Source organism: Mustela lutreola, chromosome 7, assembly GCF_030435805.1.
Source record: "Mustela lutreola isolate mMusLut2 chromosome 7, mMusLut2.pri, whole genome shotgun sequence".
Lineage (NCBI taxonomy): Eukaryota > Metazoa > Chordata > Mammalia > Carnivora > Mustelidae > Mustela > Mustela lutreola.
Window position 1 is genome coordinate 117487104 of NC_081296.1, and position 18257 is coordinate 117505360.

At 41.8% G+C, this 18257-nt stretch overlaps 1 protein-coding gene across 9 annotated transcripts in view; it reads left to right on the top strand.

Moving 5' to 3' along the window:
- Positions 1-18257, top strand: part of PPP1R36 (protein phosphatase 1 regulatory subunit 36) — a 32714-nt gene that overhangs the window by 2611 nt on the left and 11846 nt on the right. For 2 of the 9 annotated variants that reach the window (XM_059182321.1, XM_059182322.1), the window contains exons 3-7: positions 5286-5410; positions 10960-11046; positions 11612-11709; positions 11800-11866; positions 14069-14167. In XM_059182321.1, the coding sequence (XP_059038304.1) occupies positions 5385-5410; positions 10960-11046; positions 11612-11709; positions 11800-11866; positions 14069-14167 (377 nt within the window). In that variant the 5' untranslated portion in view covers positions 5286-5384. The remainder of the gene's footprint in view (positions 1-5285; positions 5411-10959; positions 11047-11611; positions 11710-11799; positions 11867-14068; positions 14168-18257) is intronic. The other 7 variants (XM_059182326.1, XM_059182318.1, XM_059182320.1 and 4 more) reach the window with 5 other exon arrangements.

Here is an 18257-nt window from a genome sequence, read left to right on the forward strand (position 1 = left end):
TTCAAAAAACCAACTAGATTCAAGTAGAGGAAGGCCATAGGCAGGGGTCCACTTAAAAAACTAGTTGTGGGAGGATTACAGATAGCTATACAGGACAAAACCATGAGTCAAAATGAAGTCTTGTATTTGGAGGAACAGAGAGAAAGGTGCAGGACTAAGAAATATGTCAGCAGTGGAACTGACATGATTTTGGATAGAATTGATAAGATGTGAAGGGAGAGGAAGAGAAGAGGTGCTCATGCTGATTCCCAGTGTCCGGCTCGGGTGATTGGATGGCTGGGGTTGCCTTTCACCTAGTATACAGAATAACAGAACTGGTGATGTGTTTGAGGTTAACTGTGACGTGTTCCCAAATGGTCTCTTAGGCTGTTGGATAAATGGGGCTGGAGATCAGGAGAGGCTAAGCAGATGTACTTTATAGTTATATTATAAATGTAGTAATAATTGTCAAACAGTTTAAAGGCTAAGCATTGTGTTAGGGTCAAAATCAAAAGTTTATATTTCATAGAATACTTGTTTCAGTATTTCTGAGTAGTTTGTCATTTCCAAAGTGGTGATTCATTTCAGTTTTTTGTTTGCAGATGTGTCACAGAAAATTCTGTTGTGTAGCTCCTGAAAGGTCACATTCAGTGAATGTGAGATCAACAGTGAGAAAGACAGGAAGAGCTTTGGGATTAGACAGCCAAGATAATCACAAGAGTCAAAGTATAAGTTAAATATATGTTAAAATACCAGAAAATATGGATATAAATTATAAGTGCCAACATTTTCATTTCTTAGTCTTCATGTATATTTAAAGACTATCTCAATCCTCCCTCCCTCTCTTTTTTGTTTTTGTTTTTGAGAGAGAGAGAGGGAGAGAAAGCAGGCGTGTGTGGCGAGGGAGAGAGGGAGAATCTCAAGCAGGCTCCATGTCCAGCACAGTCCATGAAGGGCTCGATCTCACAACCCTGAGATCATGACCTGAGTCAAAATGAAGAGTTGGATGCTTAATCTACTAAGCCACCCAGGTGCCCCTCAAAATTCTCTCTTCTAATGGTGAAAGTTGGACCATGCTTTTTACTTTAAATAATACCATCACACATACATACATAAATTCTTTAAAAATGGCTTGATTGGGGCACTTGGTTGGCTCTACCACCTAAGGTAGAGCTCTACCATTAAGGTTCGCTTCAGCACTTGAATCTGTACGGTTAGAGCCTACGGTATTGGAAATGTATGGAGAAGACAATTGGATTTGCTGGATTTTTCTGGCCTAATAAAGTCTCAAACAATGGATTGCAGGGTTATCACACTCTTGGTACATTTAGCGTTCATTCCACAAACAATCATTGGTTCCCTGCATGAGACACGGGCCTCTGCCAGGCGCTTGCCCCAGGTCCTGTACTCGGAAGTTCATGGCAAGGTAGAGAGAGGCACACACACACCACGGGACAATGGGCGGGTTCTACCCTGGAAGCACAGGGAAGCGCAGCTGCGGAACCACTCAGGAGGGATGGTCTTCTCTGCCCTCGGGAGGAAGGGGAGGGTGAAGTGTGAGAGCAGGCAATAGCTGAAAAAGCTAGGATTTTGAAGAAATTCCAGGTCCAAGGACAGCACGTATAAAGGCACGATGGAGACAGTGTTAGAAACTCGGAGGGGATTCTCTCAGTCAAGTGTGTTCGGTAGATCCTTCACGTCTAGGTTTTCACGGTCTTCCCCACTACTCCAGTTCATTGCTGTGTATATTTACATTGTTTTGTGTTTGCTGGGGTCAACTCCGACGTCTGCAGCAATCAAGGCTCCCAAATGAATAATATATTTTATTCATGGCTTGATTGATTTCCACTAATTTTGGAGAATGTATGTGTGATGGTATTATTTAAAGTAAAAAGTATGGTCCAACTTTCACCATTAGAAGAGAGAATTTTGTAAATGAAATTAATTTGCAGTATTTTTCAAACTAATTTTCAGTGCTAATTTAATGATAACCCACCCCAAGTGTCACTGTTTCCTGTACAACCCTACCAATAAATTTACAGATTTTTAATTTCATACTGACTTTCTTACTCATAAAATACTCATTAGTTTCTTTTGGCTTATTACCAAATTATTCTTTAAAAATGGCTTGATTGGGGCACTTGGGTGGCTCAGTGGGTTGAGGCCTCTGCTTTCAGCTCGGGTCATGATCCCAGGGTCCTGGGATCAAGCCCGGCATCAGGCTCTCTTCTCCACAGGGAGCCTCTTCCTCCTCTCTCTCCGCCTGCCTCTCTAATTACTTGTGATCTGTCTCTCTCTGTCAAATAAATAAATAAATAAAATCTTTAAAAAACCCTGTTTAAAAAAAAATGGCTTGATTGATTTCCACTAATTTTGGAGAATGTATGTGTGATGGTATTATTTAAAAGGTAGATTATATGACATGATGTTGAAAGGCCAGACACAAAAATGTAAATCTATAATTCCATTTATATAAAAGTTTAAAATAACAGGCAGAAAAGAACTATGATGATAGAGGTCAGAATAGTGGTTACCTTTGGGACATTATCAACTGGCAGGGGGTGGGGGAGGGTTTAGTGCTGGAAATGGACTATATTATTGATCTGGGGGGTGGTTACATGGATATGTACATAGTAAAAAATTCATCAAACTGGCCACTTAAGATTCATGTACTTCACTACATGTTAAATTATAGCGCAATTTTAAAAAGCAGAAAACTAAACCAAACCAAATAACATGCGAACTCCAGACTGTGGAGTACACGAAATGGGAGTCGTTAGGAAAGAGGGAAAAGAGTGCCATGAAGAGTGGGTGGGTGACAGCCCCTTTGTGGTGGAGCTGCTCTGTGTTTAAGCAGCTCAGCGTGGCAGGTTTCAGACTGTCAGAATTCCCTTGGGAGTCCTGCTGCTAAGGACAGTTACTAAGGAAGAGGAAAGCAGACCTTTGTATGTCTTAGAGCAGAATTAGTGTTTGGATTTGATGGAAATGCAGGTACTGATTCCCTTTTGGAGCCTAAGCATATTCCATCACAAATTAAAATGTGAGAGGACTTATGAGCAGAACATGCTCTTTTTTTTTTTTTTTTTTCTCCATAAACTCTGTTTCAGAGACTTATGCCACCCCAGTTGCTGGTGATGGTACAGGGCAGAGGCAGCGGAGGTTGAGAGGAGACGGTGGTCGAGGCGGGAGCAGTGGAGGCACAGAGGGAAGGCCTGTTCAGTCACTGCACTCATACCTGGTTCTGTTTAGTTCGCTCCATGAACCTTGACTGAGCATACAGGATGGGTTTGCATCTGTGCTCTAGAAGCCTCTCCCACAGTAGTCCGGGAGGGGCATGATGAGAACCAGGGGGACAGGGGTGCCTGGGTGGCTCAGTGGGTTAAGGCTGCCTTCTGCTCAGGTCATGATCTCAGGGTCCTGGGGGGATCAGGCTCCCTGCTCAGCAGGGAGTCAGCTCCTCCCTCTTCCTCTCCCTCTGTATGTGCTCTCTCTCTCTCTCAAATAAATTAAAAGAAAATCTAAAAACAAAACCAAAAAACTAGAGAGGTAGACAAGCATCGATCCAGGGGGGATGGGACTAGGGCTCTGATAAAGACTGGCAGGAGAACAGGGTCTTTGACTCGACTGTTGTAGGGGTGCTCGGAGTTAAATCTGGCCTTGCTGAAGGAGGGAGTAGTTGGTGAGACTGGCTGTGAGAGGAGGGGACGAGGAAGCACAAATGTCGCAATCACTGGGTGATGAGATTGTCCCTTGAAATAAGGACAGCGGGGGGAGTCAGTAAGTTTGTGGAAGGGGTGAAAGATAACAAGTTGACTTTTGTAGATGTGCAGAATTTGAGGTGCCTGCCCATAGGACTCCCAGGTCAGTAGGAAGGAGTTTGGCCCTCATGAGAGAGGCCTGATTAGAATTAGAGTGTGGTATGAAATGACAAAGGTCAGAACCCTAGGAAATACGTACTTCTAAACATTTTGAAAAAACATTTAAAAGTCATATTACTTTATCAGAAAATACCAGTAAGAAAAAAAAAAAACTTTGCAGTTCTACCCCCAAAGTAACTGTTAACATATTAATATTTGATTCTATAGCCTCTAAATCTTCTATATATGTGTACACAAACACACACATGCTTTTAACTTACTGCATTCTGCATTTCTGTATCTTTTTTCTTACTGCAAAGTTGTACATATGTATTGAAAAGAAATACATAAATGTACAAAGTTGAAAGTGATTCCGGCATTGTTCTACCCCCCCAAAACCCCAGTGCATCAGTGTTAAGGGTTACCACCTTATTTTTATTTGTCTTCAGCATACTGGTCACATTTATTTTATATCTTGTGACTTATAATTCCAGTATCTAAAATCCTTGCAGGTCTGGTTTTTTGCTAGTTTTTTTCTTAGCGGCATTATTGAAGTTTTTAAAATAATTGTAAATATTTAAAACTTTTTATACTGGAAGATTTCAAGCATACACAAAAGTAGGAGAATGATATAATGAATTCCAGCATTCTCTTGACATAGCATCAACAGTCACCAAATTAAGGTCAACTTTATCCACACCCCATCTGCTCTACCTCTTGATTATTTTTAAGCAAATCCCAGACATCATATCATTTCATTATAAATATCTCAATATGTACCTAAAAAAAAAAATAAGTGCTCTCTTAAAAAAAAACTTACTGTTTACGTAATTACAAATATAAATGGTAATTTCTTTATAGCATCATATATTGAATTTGTACTCCGGTATCTGCTGTTGTCCAGTGTTTTATAAGTTTCTTCCAATCAGGATCTAGATAATTTCCATACATTGTAATTGGTTTGATATGTCTCTTAATCAAGTGTAAAGATCTTAAAGTTTTCAAGGGTATTTTCACGTGGCTCCCAGGAATAGTGGACAGTCAAAGAAAGAGGAGCTAGCAAAGAGGAAGAATAATTAGGAGAGTCAGAGAAAAAACCCTGAGACACATAGGCCTTTGAAAATAAGAGGATGGAGTGGGGAGTGTCGCAGTGTCACATGCTAAAGAGAGTTGAAGGTAAGGTAAATAGTAAAAACGGCTTTGGATGTTAGGATTGCTGGAGGCGATCTGGGTGAGAAGCCGGTGCAGGAAGCAAGTAAGGTAGAAATCAGGTTAACAGTAGTTTGAAGAGAACATCTGAGATAAATTCAAGAACCTCGCAAAAATAGAGTACTCTTACCAGTTGGTGAGAGTGGAGAGAGTATCTTGTGAAGAAGGAAAAAAAGAGATAGTAGCCTTTTGGGGATCCAGTTCAAAGGGAAGGGGATTTTTGTTGGTTTTGTTTTCAAGGTAGGAAAATCTCAAGCTTGTTTTGGAGAAAAAGAAGAGATGGAACAGAAGAGGAGGAGTGGGGAGTGGGGTCAAGAGCCCTGAAAAGATAGGAGCACCATGGCCCTGAGTGTGGTGGGAAGGAGGTAAAACAGACAGGAGGACTGGGGTGGTTGGAAGGCGATGGGGTGGGCTGGGTATCTGTGCTGCCCTTCTTACTGAGAATAAACCAGACTCTCCCAGGCTCCTGTTGGAAAGAGCCTGTTGGTAGCAGTGCTACGACCCTAACTCTTTCCCCTGAGATTGCTGCTCTCGCTAAGCCCCATTCATTAGTTACTGTCAACTACTGCTGCCACTGGGCTAGGGCCAAGGACTGCATTCAGCCAAGTACCTAGACCCAGTCCCCAGATGGGGCTATCTTCTGAAACCCAGGAGACGGGGGTACGGGGAAGGCTTCCCAGGGGAGGGGATATCCAAGCCAAGACTTGAAGGCAAAGAGAGATTTGGTTGGGGAGGAAGAGAGTGGATTCTATGTAGAAGGCCTAACACAGGTAAAGGCCCAGTCGTCAGAGGGCCTGGGGCATATTTGAAACTGCAGGTAGTTCAGGAGGTTGGATACAGGGTTCCAGGCAGGCATGAGTAGATTTAAACCAGGGTAAGATCATGAAAGGTCTTCCATGCCATGCTGAGGAATCTGATCTTCATTCAGAAGGCACAGGTGAGCCACTTGAAGTTTTTTTTTTTTTCTTCATTTAAAAACATTAATTTTTTTTTTTTTTTTTTTTTTTTTTTTTAAGATTTACTTTAGAGAGAGTGTGTGTGTGTGTGGGAGGGGCAGAAGGAGAGGGTGAGAGAATCTTAAGAAACTCCCTACTGAGGGGTGCCTGGGTGGCTAAGTGGGTTGGGCCTCTGTTTTTGGCTCAGGTCATGAACTCAGGGTTCTGGGATCAAGTCCTGCATCAGGCTCTTTGCTCAGCAGGGAGCCTGCTCCCCGCAACCCCCCCCCCTGCGCCACCCCCACCTGCCTGCTGCTCTGCCTACTTGTGATCTCTCTTTCTGTCAAATAAATAAATAAATAAAATCTTAAAAAAAAAAAAAAAGAAAGAAAGAAAAAGAAACTTCCCACTGAGTATGGAGCCTGACATGGGGCTTGATTCCAGGACCCTGAGATCATGGCCTGGGCCCAGTCAAGAATCAGATGCTTAACTGATTGAGCCACCCAGGTGCCCCACCTGGGTGGGCAGAGGGTTTTAAACAGAGAACTAAACTGGGTTTGGAACTGCATCTTAGAAAAAAAAGACTCTGGCTGCAGGGTGGAAGCAACTTTGGAGGGAAACAAAGCCAGAGGCAGGAAATAAGGTGAGAAGCAGTTGCAGACATTATGTTGACGGGTGATGGTAGATAAAATCGAGAAGGTGGCAATGGGAAGAGCGGGAAGTAGACAAACTCAAGATATATTTAAGGATTAGGTGTCAGTGGGCTGCAAGGGCCACAGGTGATAGAGAAATCAGGGATGACACCATTTTGCAGCTTGGCCACTGGTAGGTGCCCATTTGCTGAGAGGGAGGAGTAGGGAGTACAGGTTAAAGCGGAATGAATTCAGTGTTGGACATACTGAGTTTGAGGTGTCTGTAGGATGGCCAAGGGAAGGTGTCCAGTAGGCAGATGTATCATTTTATAAGTCTGCAGAAAGAATTGAACCTTCACTATAATGTTGTCAGTTACCGATGTTAGTGGAGTAAATGAAATCACTCAGAGAAAGTGAGAAGAGAAACCAGATGGAACCCTGAGAAAGGCTCTCATTTAGGGAACATGTCCAGGAAAAGGAGCTTTAGAAGGAGACTAAAGAAAGAACAGTCAGCAGTGGGGGAGAAAATTTGAAGTGTTATGAATCCAAATAATTGGCTTTCACAAAGTAAAAGCTTGATCTCAAGGGCATTCAGTTTTTAACCTGTCAATTTCAGACCCTGGGAAACCTGTCTGGGATTTTAGTCTTCTCCACACCGGGGAGGCCCTCATTTACACCCACTAGCAAATGGGAGTTCGCAGTCTTGTAGGTGTTCCCAAGTTCAGAGAAGATGATCCCTTTCCTCTTCCTAACCTGCAGGTCTTGGCATCTTTCCTGAATGAGTGACCTTGGAACTCCTACCCTTCATAGAGGACCTAGCTCCCTGCGTCACAGGCGGATCTTGCCGTACATTTGCAGATTATAGCCCCAGAGGGAGAACTGTATCAGAATGCAAGATACCCATAACCTCCACACAGGAATGAACACACAATAATGGGTGGGAAAGGATCGTCATTCTTTCCTAATAGGCAATTAAGGAAGAGACTTTGAAGGGTAGTTTGAAGGAAAACCTGGGTTCAAATCCCAGGTCCCTCACTGACTAGGTTGTCAAGTTGCTTAGCCTTGCTGATGATCAGTTTTCTTATCCATGAAATGGAATAATAATGCTTTGTGAGGAGTAAATGAGGGTGTTGGATAATCCATCAGCACGCATGCGCAATTCTTATTTGTTAAAGAGGGAATATCTTTCTTCAAAGGCCACCTCTGGGTTGGCTCATGAGGCAGGCTTCCCCCTGACACAGTGTCAGCTGTCCTACCCTTTCTTGTTTTAAGAAAAGCCCCATCCTCACAGCTGGGAGAGAACCAGCAGCCCTCCTGAGTCTTTGCCAAGGTCATTGACTCCCCTAAGGATACAGTTCAGGAAACTACTGCCAGAAGTCCCGAACTCCTCTTGTCTTTCCTCATGGTCTGAGAGGAGACTTTAATAACCATTGAGGAGCTCTAACTTGTGTGAAAGCCAAGAATGGTCCAGCCTTCTGCATTTTAGTGATGGGTTCTAGGGGAAAATATGATTTTTTCCCTTCATTTATTTCAGGGCAAAGGGAAACGACACGATTGTATTGTAATACTGGGAATGTAACAAAATGTGGTCCGAGAAAGGCCCAGATTCTAAATGGGTTGCCAGATGGAGGGGGAGACAGCGGAGACCCCTTGAGGGCACAGAACTAGCTCAGACTACAGTTGGGAGCCAATCAGAGGTATGATTTCAAGGACAGCTTTCAGTTATTACTAGTGGCACTTTCTAGTGATTTCAGATGAACTGCGAGTGGAGTCTGCCTGTAGATCTACGGTTGGAGCACTTACAGGGAGGAATCCTCCCCAGGTGAGCTAGAGACTCAAGGTGAACTTGACACCAGGCGAACTTGACTCAAGGGAAGAGCCACTCAAACAAGTGTGAAGTAGAGAATTCATGTCCGAAGTTCAGAGAATAAGGACTAGAAGCTTAGCAGTAAATGTCAGAATACTGGCGAAGGCCAGGCACTTAGTGTCTTATTTTAAGGCTCTCTCATCTCAGATCATCTCAGGCAAATAAGGCAAGACACTTTGAATTATAAGGATAGGACTGAGAAAAGGGTAGGAGACAGCAGTTTCAGTTGACAGTCACTGAGATTGGGTGTATCTATCTTGTCTTCTAGAGAAGAGAAATCCTGGGAGAGCTGGTGTCCTGTGACTTCCTTAGCCTGGGGTAGGAACATTAATAGCCAGTGGCTTGTAAGTGGCCAAAAGGGTTTGATGATAAAAGGAGAAATGTGAAAACAACTTGTGTTCTTATTTAGGATGGCTATGTAAAGGAATCTTCAGAGAGCCATTAGAAAATGTCTTGGGGGGGGGGCGTATGGGTGGCTCAGTCATTTAAGCATATGACTCTTAATCTCAGCTCTGGTTTTGGTTTCAGGTTGTGAGTTTGAGCCCTGCGTTGGAGCCTACTTTAAAAAAATTAAAAAAAGTCTAGATGTTTGGGAGATTATTTTATTAAAGGCTATCCAAATGGTCTGTCAATATAATGTATCAACCATATAATGCTTTCTGTGTGTCTCTGTCAACTCTGTCAACTTTTTCTTAGTGATGCAGGAAATAAATCTATATATTCTTGTTATTAATAGAAAGTCAAATAAAATGAAAATATACAGTTTGGAAGATAGACCTCTTCACCACCATTTCACCTGTCTGCCATCTAACCGCCAGTCTTTCTTTGGTGGTAGCCTCCACCAACATTTGGTATTTATCCGTTTCTTTTTTTTCCCCACCCACCCCCTCAATATTTCGGCATACCCTCCCCCACTAAATACCCAGTCCTTGGGCACCAGTGATAAGGGGAGCATCAGAATTAAAAGCTTAGAAATCATCCACTGATCAACGTGGTGCCAATGATCTTAAAAAAAAAAAAAAAAAAAGGAGAAAAATGCAAAAGGTCATTCCCTTGTGGTGACATGATGTACATGTTTTTGGGAGCTAAGCTATTCTGCAATCTGAATACCACTAGGAGGTTGGCAAAAACTCCTGGGGGAAGAAAGAGGCAAACTGATTAGCTTTATTATGCCCACAGGAAGGTATTTCTCTAAAATGATTACTTTGTGGGTAGCATCAATCCCAGAAAATTTTCAAAGAAAGTTGTTTCAAAACTGTTGTGTCAAACAAAAACAAAAACAAAAAAAAAAACCCAACCAACTGTTAAAATCACAAAACTGTTGTGTTGACAAGGAGAAGAGAGTAGACATGATTCATATCCATCTTTAGAGAATGAGTAAAGTCTGAGGGAATGTGCTTCTGTTACTACACTTGCACTTAAGCTTAGCTGAGAGACATGAAACTGTGGGCAGATTAAACTTCTGGGTCGTGTTATCATTCTGGCATTGTTTCAGACAGAAACATGAAAATCATGATCCACAGTGGGCTTCCAAACCAATGTATTTGGTAGACACCCCAATTCTTCCAGAAAATGTACTCTCTGTAAAGGCAGGAACCACATTTTGCTGGTCTTCAAAATGTTTTTCTTGGTTTTTCTATTAAGCATTTGCTGATATTCCCAAGAGGCTATGTGTGGACTTGAACAGACGCCATCTTCTTTTCCTGTCGGAGCAAAGTGTGACAGAGTATGGCCTCAGTATCTGTGTGTTTGTTGCTCAGTCATGGTCCCTTCTTAGCTCTGTTACTGTTTAGTAAATGTTTGTGTGATCTTAGAGTTTAAGAACGGAGTTGTTTATTTGACTGAGTGAAATAAAGGGTCCTGAAACCTTCGGTGAGATAGTCAAAGAGTCTAGAGCAGTGATGACTGAGATGGCAGCTAAGGAGGCAGGACTGCCTGGTGGGTACGTGTGTGGCTCTGCAGTGAGAGATCCCAGACCCGGGTCCTGGCTCTGACACGACCTCAGTGATCTTCGTCACATTATGTACTCTTTCTAAGATTCATTTTCTTCGTGTGTAAAAGTGGCCACACTAGTAGTATTTTCCTCACAGAGTCGCTGTGATTGAGTAAGATTGTGCCTAAAAGCACTTGGTGGGTTAACAAGTGTTCAATAAATAAAACCATCTCTCCAGATTTCTCATGAGCTTTCTGTTTTCTTGTGAAGCTACTACATTATTTTCGGATGGAACTATTTTGTGTATGGTGGTATTCTGGAGGCTGCTTATATGTAGAGGCCGAACATAAAGCCTAAAATGTTCATCTTTTTCTAGATGGTTGTTCCACATGTAAATATGTGAATCGAATATCCACAGTGGCTCAGAGACTCTTCAGGCGCCATTCATAACTTCTGCGGGTCCTGAGATTCCATGAGTACTGTCCTGCTAGGATTAGCTTCCTCCTGGGGAAAGGTTACATTCCTAATTTTCTCCCTTCTGTTACAGTTTTACACCTGCAGTGGAACTCAAGGAGAAAGGAAAGAAAGGCAAAGCAATACACTTTGCTGAAACTGATGGTCCCGCTACAGACAGGTATAACTGTCTTCCCAACCGTCACAAGCGCTGCTCATAGCTCCTCTCAGCAGAATGGCTCAAGTTGTCACATATTCTAAGAAAATATTATTTCCGTTACCTGCGGTTGGTGTGTAGATACCCATTAAGGAAAGAACATGCACTGTTTCTCCACTATGGGAGATGTTACAGTAGTCCCTGCAGATATATCCCCGTGATAATTTGGCTCATAGCAAAATTTCAACATTTTTACCTTTTTTTTTTTTTAATCTGAAAATAGTAGCTACACCATAAATAGATTGTCTAAACAGATGGGTAATAGGTGATTTAAATGATCTGTTTGGGATGGAATTGGTGTTTATATTTTATATCAGGTAGTGTGCATTTCTCCTACCCCTCACCTGGTAAATGTAATGTTTAATAAAATGCATTCCAGAATTCTCCTCCATTAAACAAAACCCATTTTGGGGTTTTGACACTCAGGCTCTCCTTCCTTTATAGTAAAAGCCTCGTGTACCTCAGGATCAATTAAATACAACTTGAGACCTTTCAGACCACCATTAGAGACTGTTCTCTTCCAAAACAGGTTGACAGATAAAAAGTTTGTTTCGAGAGAGGATAAGTCACCTAAAGCCTTAGAGAAACGAGGTCAGCAGGGCAACGTGACACTACATGATGCTAAATGTGAGTGACTGTCTCGGCATCTTCCTATATCCTGAACCTCTGCGACTGCCCTTTGTCCCTCTCTCAATTGTTCATCTTCTCTCCTTTCAGTTGTTGCTTTGTTTTTGCTGCAAGATACCGAGATGCAGCGGATCTGTTCTTTTACAACATTTATGAGGTACGTAATGCTTGTGAGACATTTTAGACCTTTTATCTTTAATCTGGAGCAATTCCGACTGATCAATGATGACAAATATGATTCTGGAGAAAGGACATGGGACTGGCTTTATGCAGCCATGCCCTCAGGAGTCAGTCTCCGAGATGAGACCAAAGACAGAAAGCCAGAAGTCACAGGAGGACAAAAGAAAGCCCAAGGGCGAGTATGGAGAGCACATTGTTGAAGTCCCATAAAGACTATGTTATCTTTCTGTAATGGTTAGAGGGTATACTCACTCACTGAAGTGAACTCATTCACATGTTTGGAGCCCCAGCAGGTAGTAGTGCATGATTCTGGGTGAGCTGCTTGACCTTTCTAAGCCTGTTTCCTCAGATACAAAATCAGAAGTAATTATGTCTTGGTCTGGCTGTGCGTGGAAAGTGCTTGTCATGGTGCCACACTTGCCAGTGCTCAATGAAAACTGGGTACCCAAAGATTGGGAGCCCTCCCACATTCCCTTAGCATTCAGCAAAGGCTGCTTGTGGGGCCTGAAGCTTTATTCTGCAGCAGGAGCACACTCAGCCTGACTACAGGGCACGCTGGGAGCACTGGCGAGTCAGTGTCCCAGAAGCAGTCTTCAGTTAGAGTTGTGCTAGACAGAGAATTGGTATCCCAGCTTCCTTCTGTCTGGATAACTCTGAGAAATTTTCTGCACTGTCTCACAGAGCCCCCCACAGGACTGAACTGCATCTGTCTACCGGGGTAATGAACTTGTTAACACTGCTTGCTGTGTGGGCTTCCTTCCCTTTCTCGTCCGGTCCGGCTTCCCCACCCTGATACCGATGTTTCCTGTGGGCACTTCCTAAGTAAACTACTTAACTCTCACATCTTTGTCTCAGAGTCTGTTTCTGGGAGAACCCAACCCAGGACAGGTAGTTACTAATGTTGTGGAAAAAAAAAATGTGCAGTGTTCATCTTCGTCCGGTTGTCAAGGTATAGTTGAAGAAAGAGTGCCAAATTCTAGCAAATTTGCATTTGCTAGAAAGGAAGCAGCAAAAATCTTGTAATGTTGAGAAAGAAGACAAAGGCTTCTAGGTTTTTTTTTTTAAATTTTATTTTGTTTATTTATTCGGCAGAGAGAGTGATCACAAGTAGGAAGAGCAGCAGGCAGAGGTGGGGACCGGGAGCAGGCTCCCTGCTGAGTAGAGAGCCTGATGTGGGGCTTGATCCCAAGACCCTGAGATCATGACCTGAGCTGAAGGCAGAGGCTTAACCCACGGAGCAACCCAAAAGGCTTCTAAGTTTAAAACAGATGAGATGGGATCGTGAATCAGTGTAACCTTTTCCTAGAGCAAAACTCTGAAGCTTTAATGTGCCCTAGCATATTTCATATATATACCATGCCCTAGCAATTTCACTCCTAGGAAGTTACTCAGAGATGTGGCCATAAGGATAATTATTCGAGCAATGTCAGTAATATTTTTAAAAGACGTGCATATCCATCATATTGAGGACTAGTTAAAAAAATTATTAGATTTAGAATACTTTATCCAGCTTTTAAAAGAATGAGGAGAATCGAAACATGGTATCGTGGAAGGAGATCCATGCTAAGCTGTTAAGTGACAAGAGCAAGTTGTAAAGACTTGTGTATATATAGCATTATCTTCATTACCAAAGAAAATTTCAAGGCATATATTCATGCATATGTGTGTTGGTGGGGGAGGGCCTTATCTGTAATGGTCTGTGCTTTGAAGAGTTCAAGAAGGATTCATTCCTCTCTTGGCTGTCACTTGGAAATAGGATAGGAGTATGGTAGCAAAGGAGTGAGAGGACTTTTTACTTTACACATGTGTACATTTTTTTAAACAATGGAAAATATTATTAACGAAAACTTCTTAAAAATTAAAACTAATTGATAAGCAAAATTGTAATTTAGTGTGTGACCCATCTCCCCTAAAAAGTTTGGTCTTAAAAATCAGATTTCTTACATCTTCAGTAGTATAGAGGATAGAATTTTAAATGGTGAATCAGTTGTGTGATAGGCATGATAATGTGTATTTCTGCATATTCTTCTGTCATGTGCCCATGTATTCTTAGGATAAGTTTTATGTTTAAAATATGTTTATACTACATGTTAACGAACTAGAATTTAAATAAAAATTTGAAGAAAAAATAAATATGTTAGCATTCATTTCTTTCCTTCTTTTTTTGCTCTCCCCATAGGAATAAAAATCTTGACAATTTCCTCATGGCATTGTTGTACTATTTGTCTCATTACTTGGAAAAAATCTCCCTGGAAAAGAAACCCAAAAGCTATATGGTGTAAGTAGGATTTCGTAGTGCACTTTAAAGTTGTTTTATTGCCAGTGTTAAAACCAAGGTAAAGAAATGATGGAAATATTTAAAGTTTTGGGGTATACAAAAACATCTTATATGGGAGGAGGTCATCTGTTCTTAAAGCTAACTAAATAATTCAAGTGTTTTTCTAGCAACAGAATATTCCAGACACTGTAAACCAGCACTGCCCAGTAGAAATATAATGAGAGCCATGTATGTAACTTAAAATTTTTCAGTAGCTATATTTAAAAAAGTGTAAGAGATAAAGGTAAATATTTTATTTTATTAAAAATAAAATACATTTAATTTAATTTAATTTTTATTTATTTGACAGACAGAGATCACAAGTAGGCAGAGAGGCAGAGAGGCAGGCAGAGAGAGGAGGAAGCAGGCTCCCCGCTGAGCAGAGATTCCAATGCAGGGCTCGCTGGATTCCAGGACCCTGGGATCATGACCCGAGCGGAAGGCAGAGGCTTTAAACCACTGAGCCACCCAGGTGCCCCACATTTAATTTAATTTTAATAATGTATTTTATTTAATGCAGTGACTCAAAAATGTCATTGTAACATGTAGTCAATATTAGGAAGTTACTGATGACATACTTTACCTTTTTTTTTTGTAGTATGTCTTTGAAATCTGATATTTGAATTACACTTACAATATACCTCAGTTCAGACTAACCACAGTTAGTGCACAATAGCCACATGTGACTCATGGCTGTCATATTGGACACTGCAGATAGAGATATTGGTTCTCTGGTTTTTATGCTTATGAGATTCTTGCTAGGCCTTTGTAAGCATCTAGTGAAAAAAAACTAAAAATTAAAAAAATTAATAGATACAACCAAAATGATATTCCATATCACAGAAGCAAACAAGATTTTTTAGGCTACATAGGAAGAATTTAACTGCTTTAGGCAGAGGTGGCTCCAAGCTATACAGGGCAAGAATCTGGAAACTCAGAGTCCAGAGCAGAACAATGCCTCTCAGGCTTGGTGACCTTTTGTAAGCCATGGAACTTTCCAAGTGCCCAGGCTGCCCTCCCCAGTATATGTGGAACCAACCCAATGATTTAGCTGTTAGAAATGCTGTCAGAGTCATCAGTTCCTTGCTGTGGAATGTTTTTAAAAAGCAAAATCCGTGGGTACAACCAAGCAGTTCGAAAAACATTTTTTTTTTTTTTTTTTTTTTTTTTTTTAGATTTTATTTATTTATTTGACAGAGAGAAATCACAAGTAGATGGAGAGGCAGGCAGAGAGAGAGAGAGAGGGAAGCAGGCTCCCAGCAGAGAGCCCGATGTGGGACTCGATCCCAGGACTCCGAGATCATGACCTGAGCCGAAGGCACCGGCCTAACCCACTGAGCCACCCAGGCGCCCCCGAAAAACATTTTATGGATAGATAAATGTATCTGGACAGCAGTTTTGTAAAGAACCAGATAAATAATTCAGATACTGCTACTGCAGTGAAGCCATCATAATATACCACATCCGCATTATTTTAGGGCTGCCTTCACAGCAGGGCAGCCAGAGATCATGAGGAGGTTTTTTTGTTTTTTTTTTTTTTTGTTTTCTTTTCTTTTATTTATTTATTTGGCAGAGGAGAATCGGAACCCAAGCAGGGGAAGTGGGTGAGGGAGAAGCAGGCTTCCGGCTGAGTAGGAAGCTGGATTCGGGCTTGATCCCAGGACTCAATCCAGGACCCTGGAATCATGACTTGTGCCAAAGGCAGATGCTTAACGACTGAGCCACATAGGAGCCCCTTGTGAACTGTTTCAATGGTGGCAAGCAAAAGGGTTTAGCCAGCTGGAGAGGCTCAGAAGGTTTGAGGAGTCCTACCATCCCCGAAAAAGACCTGATGAGACTTTGACAGCACATGAGCTTATATTTTATGTGGTGTTTTCTATTTCTGAGGGTTACTGCTAATCTAGCAGAGACCTTTGTTTCATTTCTATATTTATAGGAATAGACAACAGAGAAAAAGATTTCTTAGTTGTTTTTGAAATACACTAAAACTATTAGAGCACAGTGGTGTAAGGTAGACTTTCTTAGAAGGAATCAGTTACAGAATGACAGAAAAATCCAAGCCTTAAAATGATTGGCTCTATGGTGGGATTCTAAAATAATTATATTAACGTTTCACTTTCAGGCTTCCAGTAGTCAGTCAGTTTACTTTAAATATAATAAATAGGGGCGCCTGGGTGGCTCAGTGGATTAAGCCGCTGCCTTCGGCTCAGGTCATGATCTCAGGGTCCTGGGATCGAGTCCCACATCGGGCTCTCTGCTCAGCAGGGAGCTTGCTTCCCTCTCTCTCTCTCTCTGGCTGCCTCTCTGTCTACTTGTGATTTCTCTCTGTCAAAATAAATAAATCTTAAAATAAATAAATAAATAAATAAATAAAATAAATATAAAATAAATATAGACTGTATTGAGATATCTGGACTTAAATAACTTTAAGTAAAAAATTGATTTCAGTCAAACTAGTGAGGTAGAACAGGGATAATGGTAGTATCTACTTTACGGAGTTATCATCCAGATTAGATGAGATAATTCATACTGTTTTAGCTCAGAGGTTGCTCCTTGGGACGAAGGCCTACAACCTGTGAGAGGAGAGTGGGAAGGGGTACCGAGGTATACGTTGGTGGTTTTAGATTATTCAGGCCCGAATTCCAGAAGAAGGAACCTTATCCCCATTTTACAGATGAAGAAGCTACGGCTCAGAGAGGATAAGGAGCTGGCTGGAGAGGACTTGCCTAGTTTGTGATGGAGCTGAGATGGGAGCCCAGCTCTACCTAACTCCCCAGCCTCTCAGCCTCTGCAGTGCGTCCGCCACCCTGTCCCAGTCAGCAGAGCTCTCTTATACAGAGTTTATCCATTTGTAATTACGATTTGTAGCTTCTGTCAAAGGCAAAATTCTGCAGTTTTTTTTTTTTTTTAAAGATTTATTTATTTGACAGAGAGAAATCACAAGTAGACAGAGAGGCAGCCAGAGAGAGAGAGGGAAGCAGGCTCCCTGCTGAGCAGAGAGCCCGATGCGGGACTCGATCCCAGGACCCTGAGATCACGACCTGAGCCAAAGGCAGCGGCTCAATCCACCGAGTCACCCAGGCGCCCAATTCTGCAGTTTTTAAAACCGGTATTTTTCAAGTTATTACATCTTCATAATTATAATTTTTTAATGGTGGCATAACTTCCCATCCAGCTAATCTGTGTTATCGACTGACTGACTTACCTATTAAGAGGCAGTATAGTACGAATAGTGGTTAAGGGTATGGACTTTGGTGCTGGAATAAATCCTAGAGGGACTGATATGTTAAGTTAATAAATGTCAAGTCCTTGGGCGCCTGGGTGGCTCAGTGGGTTAAGCCGCTGCCTTCGGCTCAGGTCATGATCTCAGGGTCCTGGGATCGAGTCCCGCATCGGGCTCTCTGCTCAGCAGGGAGCCTGCTTCCCTCTCTCTCTCTCTGCCTGCCTCTCCATCTACTTGTGATTTCTCTGTCAAATAAATAAATAAAATCTTAAAAAAAAAAAAAAATTTGAAAAAAAAAAAAATAAATGTCAAGTCCTTGAGCAGTATTTGGCTGTATTCCTACAGCCTGCATTACTACTCCTTTTCCCCCTCCATTTTATATATTTTTAGGAGTTGCCGGTTTTCAGACAAATAGGTAATAATTGGATATCTTCATGCATTAGATTCCCCCTTAATTTTGGATAATTTTTTTAAGAAGGAAAAATTTCCAGGAGAGATCATTGGATCCAAGTTTATGGTCAGTCTTATGGCACTTGAAATTATCATCACGTTTTTCCCAAAGGATTATATTTAAGTGCCAGGCTCTACGCAGACCTACTGAATCAAGATCTTGGAGAGAGGGTAGCATTAGGAATCTACACTTTTAGCGAGTATCCAGGTGATTCTTACATATATTTAATCTTGGGGACCAGGGACCTAAAAGTTTCAAGGCATTTTGTTGTTTTGTTTTCAACAGCAAGGGGGCTGTCTTTGCTGCTGGCAGTTCTGGCACCTTAGGGGTGAGAAATAAGAGGGTGGGGGCTGCTGAAGGAGACAGGGAGGAGGTAG